This window comes from Nannobrachium achirus (genome assembly GCF_963921795.1).
Source record: "Nannobrachium achirus genome assembly, chromosome: 15".
Taxonomy (NCBI): domain Eukaryota; kingdom Metazoa; phylum Chordata; class Actinopteri; order Myctophiformes; family Myctophidae; genus Nannobrachium; species Nannobrachium achirus.
In genome coordinates, this window is record NC_137822.1 from 5,269,576 (window position 1) to 5,275,575 (window position 6,000).

Below are 6,000 nucleotides of genomic sequence, written 5' to 3' on the forward strand. Positions count from 1 at the left end.
TTTTCCAATTTGAAAGGTGTTGAACATGTTTTTGGTTAATAGTGACCTCTTGAGGCCACGCAAGCACGCGCGCGCACGCACGCACGCACGCACGCACGCACGCACACACACACACACACACACACACACACACACTCTACATGCCTTTGCTCAATGCTCACGTCCACTGTTTAAAAGAATGCACCTGCTTATTTAAATGCAATAAAGTTTCAGGTGATGGAAATACAAAAAGAGACTGATTTTCATTTCCTTTCCCTTATTTAATAATATAGGCCGACAGTAATAATCCTACTGTCAGTCGTATCACTAACTTTGGTCCTCAGAGTCTTCCGTAAAACACTAAATTTGGTCCTCGTAGCTACTCGTTTAAACTAGACCGGGATGGATCCAGGTCGCTTCGGCCCGCTTCCACATCCTGCTTCCAGAGAGCATCGGCGGATACGGAAATGGCGCACCGTGTAACGTTTACTAACATGGGGTGGGAAACAACCGGACACAGTTTGGCGAGCAGGCGGGCTCTAGACCGGAACTCTGGAATGGACGCCTGGCGGCGACGGCCGAGAGGTTTACGTTGTTAAACCAAAGCCGTACGTGGCAGTCACACAGAGGAGCGCAGGGCAACAAGAAGACGAAGAAACCAGCAGCCAGGCAGGCAGTATAGTTACGCCTCAAAGCTAACTGTCTGTCCACAGTTTAGCCTCACAATTAAGCCTGCTGTTATTTATATCGTATTATTTTTTTTGGAACACAACGCTTCCGAATTAAAAAAAAAAAAAAAAAAAGACGCCAGAGCAGCTAAGCTAGCCATGTTCACCGCCTCGGAGCTCGCCGTCGTCCTCGCCGTGTTGTGTGCCACCGCGTCCGGCTACTTCGTTAGCATAGACGCCCATGCCGAGGAGTGCTTCTACGAGCGCGTCAACTCCGGCACCAAGATGGGCCTCATGTTCGAGGTGGCCGAGGGAGGCTTCCTGGACATCGACGTGGAGGTGAGCCCCACAGCCTGCTGCGTTCATTCATAGCAGCATAGTTATTAGGATATCTATACGAATGCAGGAAATGCCTGGCTGCTGCCCGGCTGTTTGGTAACAGGACATAGATGGGCACCATAAGGCGGTGTTTCTCAAATATGTCAAATTTCAAGATCTCTCCTTAACTCTGACAGTGCAAATGAACCCTGACGGGTTCATTTGGTTCCATTTGTACACTGTCAGAGTTGCAGACTTGTATGGGTCCATTTAGACAACCCTAAACTTTGAGAACCACTGCACTAAGGGACATCTGGGCACCTCGATTCATTATCCAAAATGTTAGGAAATGGGTTGTTTGGAAAATGTTTGTAAGTAAAGTATACTATACAAACATGATTAGAGCATGATTAAACGTTCAACATTAAGGTCTTATGTTTCTACATTTGCCAAAACATTGCTACAAAACCTATATATCCAGTCAATTTTTGGGTGGTTAAACAATAAGTTGAGGGATACAGTCAAGTCTGATAATTAATGATGTACCGTGCATATTCACATCATGTATACTTTACATTACTAAAGCCTATTGTAGCCAATTTGACATCAAGGTGCCCACAGATACCTTATGTTGCCCACCTGTCCTGTATCCGGCTATTTTGTTTGGCTGGCGAAGCCGCCATACGTGGAAGTATACATCTTACAATAATATGTCACTTGGCAATGGAAATGTGGTGTCTTGTCAAATGGCTGCACATTAATAAACGGAGGGTTAGATCAGAAATTCAGAAGCTACAGCATGTCTTCATGCAACTGTTGAAACCACCTTGGATGATGGAACAGGAAGTCTACTGTTCTAGTTAGTGTCTACGAGCTGAACTCGACTGTTTGTTTAATTATCAAGGTGTCTTGTAGCAATTTTGCTTTGTGATTTCTCACATCAAACAAAGATGTATAGATATCATATACGCAAATGCTGTTTTTGTAAGATTTATATTTAGATGCATTTTAACTTGTTTTTTAGTGATCTGTCATTGCCATATGTTGCCAACAGTACTGTAGTTTGTTGACACCTTTTTATGTCACTATTTGGGTGTTATCATTATTATTATTTTATTCTTGGAGCTTAGCTGCATCTTTACCTGTAGGCCTATCTGTCCTGTGTTTTACCTTACTACAATGATGCTACTGTGCTTGACTGAATTTCATAATTTCTGAAAAGATATGTAGGCTATATAGATTAAAAGGATATATTCAGACAGTATATAGATATTGTATATTTTTTTCTACAGACTTTTCTATGTTCTTTCTCCTTGCTCTGTTTCCCTGTCCATTTTCTTTGCTGAAAGCTATGATTGATGGAGCTTGCACACAAACTAATTTCGCCCACGTCTTGACACCTGTACTCCTGTGATTTGGCAATCAAATTGATTGTGGTTCTGCCTTCCCTCGTGGGGTCAATACATGTCTTGTCTATGTGTAATAGATGTGCTATTCATGCTTTCCAGATAACGGGACCTGACGGTAAGCAGATCTACAAGGGGGACAGAGAGTCCAGTGGGAAGTACTCGGTGGCAGCACACATGGATGGAACCTACAAGTTCTGCTTCAGCAATAAGATGTCTACCATGACGCCTAAGATTGTCATGTTCACCATTGATATCGGAGAGGCACCGAAAGGACAAGATATGGAGACAGAGGGTACGTGGGTGTTTGTCTAGGTGTGTGTGGGTAGGGGTGCAACAGTTACAAATAATTGATTATTAAATTAATTGATTAATAACCAATCTCTATTTTGGGCATATTCAAGAAACGTAGTAGTTTCAATGAATGTCAATTAAAAGAAGTTGACATTGCACTGTTGTGCAATGATGTATAGAATATCTGCTCATCTCGATTATTCAATGAGTCAAAAAAGTAAATGGATAGAATTATGTCCAAGAAATCTGACACCTTTCATAATTTGTTGTTTCAAGAAGAGTCTTGTAAATCTGTTTATATTTCTGTTCCTGCCACTTTCCTGGCTTTCATTCTTTGCTTGAGTTTTTGTTCACTTTCTTTGGTTTTATTTTGGGAACTCTCCTTTCCTCCTTGTAGGTGGTCACGACAGCTGGGATGGTAGGGCAAAGGGCAAGCTATTATGTGAAATAGACCCGGCATGTAAAGCACACAAAGCCGTCTAACCAGTGTTTTCTTTTTCACTGAAGCGTAAACTAATATTGAGTCTGAAACGTATATTTAGGGAACACACCTTCATGCTGCCTGGGAATGGCTTTAGAAACATCTCAGAAAGCATTTACACCCACATGAGGGCATTACTTATACCTTGGTAATGGGTACACTGCTCGCCCCTTACATTCAGGCATGGGATTCTGCATAAATCATTGTGATACAGTAATGCATGTGTTCCAGTGTGTGTGTGTGTGTGTGTGTGTGTGTGTGTGTGTGTGTGTTTTAAGTAGCCTGATTTGTACTCTGTTGCACACGCAAAATGGCTGATCTACAAGCTCACGATGCGTTGCCTGGCAATTATTACATAAACGTATGAGTGCAATTATTTGAGACAATCACTTACATTCATTAGTATGTATTCATCTGTTGGAAAAAGATGAGTACTTTTTCAGAAAGTTAACAAAATATTGGAAGCACATTGTTTTAGAAATTAATTATAAGTATTTGATCTGTTTTGGCCATAGTACATTATTTATTGTCATTGGTCATTGTCATTTCTTTGTATTTAAGCTAGAAATGTAGTTATTTACACACTATTTTCAATGCCCCCCAAAAACGCAATAAAATCATTAATTACAATAATTTGTTATGACGACCATCAACTTAAATGTCATGATTGATCAGCCCTAATCGAGACACGAGAGCTTGTACTTCAGCGCGTGCAACCATTTATACATTTATCGGCAGGTTGATGCTGGAATCCTTTATTTTATTCGCTGAGTGATTTGTGCCACTTGTCATCGTTTCAGCCCACCAAAACAAACTGGAGGAGATGATCAATGAGCTGGCGGTTGCTATGACAGCTGTCAAGCATGAGCAGGAGTACATGGAGGTCCGTGAGAGGATACACAGAGCAAGTAAGTCTGTTGGCAGCATATCGCCGCTGCAGTGTTGTTTTTGACAGCAAATTTTGATTTAGTTTTAGTCATAGTCTTTTGAATAAAATCTCAGTTCGTTTTAGTCATAATTTAGTCACCTGAAAGGTTTTAGTTTTAGTCAAATTTTGGTCGACTAAATATCATAAGATTTTATGGCGACTAAATCTACAGTTGATTTAGGCAACTAAAATGTATTTTGTCAGGCCTTGATGGCATTGTAATGACTGATTTTACACTTGGTTGTGTGCAGAAAATAGCCGATCTACAAGCTCACAACGCGTCGTAGATCTGCTATTTTCAGCACGCAACACCTGAGAGCAACCAAACATAAAATGACTCTCTTCAGCACTAGTCCCTCCACAACATTTTAGTCTAGTTTTTATTTTGTTGACGAAATTGTCAATATATTTAGTCTTAGTTTTAGTCATCACAGCTTAGTTTTTATTTCGTTTTCGTGGGTGAAAAAAAACACAGTCGACAAACATTTTTCGCCATAGTTTTAGTCGACAAAATCAACACTGCACCGCTGTCTGGTGGTGGAATCCTTGTTTCTCCATGTTTCAAGTTTTTTGTTTACTTGATCCATACCAAAGCACCAAAAGTAACAGATCTATAAGCTCGACCTTGTAGATACTACTTTTGGATTTGATTCCTGAAAATTAATAGTTTTGGACATATGAGGTTTCCAACGTCCTTCTCCACATTTCTTTTCCCATCATACATTAATGCCCTAAAATATATGTTCTACAAGCTCACGTGTTGCATTGCAATTTCCAAAATGTACATGACATGCAGCACATTACAGTAGTCAGTACATGACACAAATTCAGACTAAAACAAAAAGTGAAATACCAACATAAAACAAATGAAATATCCCAAACCATTAACTGTTCTGCTGCCGTTGACAATCCTCACCGTCATTGAAAGGGTTAAAACCATGGTGCCGTTGACGGTGAGGACTGTCAATCTTACTGTATTTACTGTAAAAGTATAATTACTTACAGTACACCGCTCCGCTCCCGCCCGCATCGGTAATGTCCGCGATTTGTTTACAACGCACGTTGTGCGTGCACGCGAAGTGAAGGTCTGCCATATTAAATCCATTGAGAGGCCCATAAAGAGACTTCATTTATTCAAAAAGAGACATTTTGAGCCAAAGAGTGGGCTGATTCCTGTACAAAATTCACTCGGCTGGGCGCAGACATGTTTCTCTTCTGGACCCACACTGTCATGTGACTAGATGACGTAATCGTTGCCGTCAAGTGATAATCCAAAAACACAACAACAACCCCCTTCTGGCCCTTCAAAATAATAGCGGCGGCCTACGGAGGAAACGGCGCGGCACCAAGCAAACTTCAGATTAAAAGGCAGTAATTGTGTTAAGACTTCAAATTAAATTGACTTTCCATTTCCTAAAAAGTAATGGTTTTGGACATACACACTTTCCACCCGACAGCGACAAAATGAAATATATCCTATGTCCTCTGTCTGTGCCAGTTGATGGTGTTTTTTTCTTTTTCTATTGGTGTCATTTCACATGTTTAATCCACAATCCCTTTTCTCTCTCTTGTCTAGTCAACGACAACACAAACAGCAGAGTGGTGCTCTGGTCCTTCTTCGAAGCACTCGTCCTCGTAGCCATGACGCTCGGACAGATTTACTACCTGAAGAGATTCTTCGAAGTTCGGCGAGTCGTGTAACCTGATTACGTGGTCCTCGTGCGAAGCGGAAGCCGCCATTTTACTCCAATACCAAGACAGTCATTTATACCTGGAATAATGAGACTGGCTGTTTTCAGTCTAAACACATTTAGATATATTCTTCCTCGCCCCCTCCCCTGTTAGCCCTTTGTTTTCAGCTCTTTTTATCAACGTGATTATTGTGGTTATGCAAAGACCTAAAGACCATGGTCCTTGGATTGATGT

At 41.0% G+C, this 6,000-nt stretch overlaps 1 protein-coding gene across 1 annotated transcript; it reads left to right on the forward strand.

The window, feature by feature from the left end:
* The first annotated feature begins 599 nt into the window (after nt 1-599).
* tmed2 (transmembrane p24 trafficking protein 2) lies at nt 600-6,000 on the forward strand. The gene is made up of 4 exons (XM_080742696.1): nt 600-986; nt 2,474-2,666; nt 3,947-4,054; nt 5,651-6,000. Exons 1-4 carry the CDS (start codon nt 807-809, stop codon nt 5,773-5,775), a joined length of 606 nt encoding a protein of 201 aa, XP_080598822.1. The 5' UTR covers nt 600-806; the 3' UTR covers nt 5,776-6,000.

Excerpts from the sequence above, each read along its gene's own strand:
- tmed2 (XM_080742696.1), top strand. The coding sequence starts at position 807 with ATGTTCACCGCCTCGGAGCTCGCCGTCGTCCTCGCCGTGTTGTGTGCC. Across the intron at positions 987-2,473 it reads TCCTGGACATCGACGTGGAG|ATAACGGGACCTGACGGTAA; the intron begins GTGAGCCCCACA and ends CATGCTTTCCAG. Across the intron at positions 4,055-5,650 it reads TGAGAGGATACACAGAGCAA|TCAACGACAACACAAACAGC; the intron begins GTAAGTCTGTTG and ends TCTCTTGTCTAG.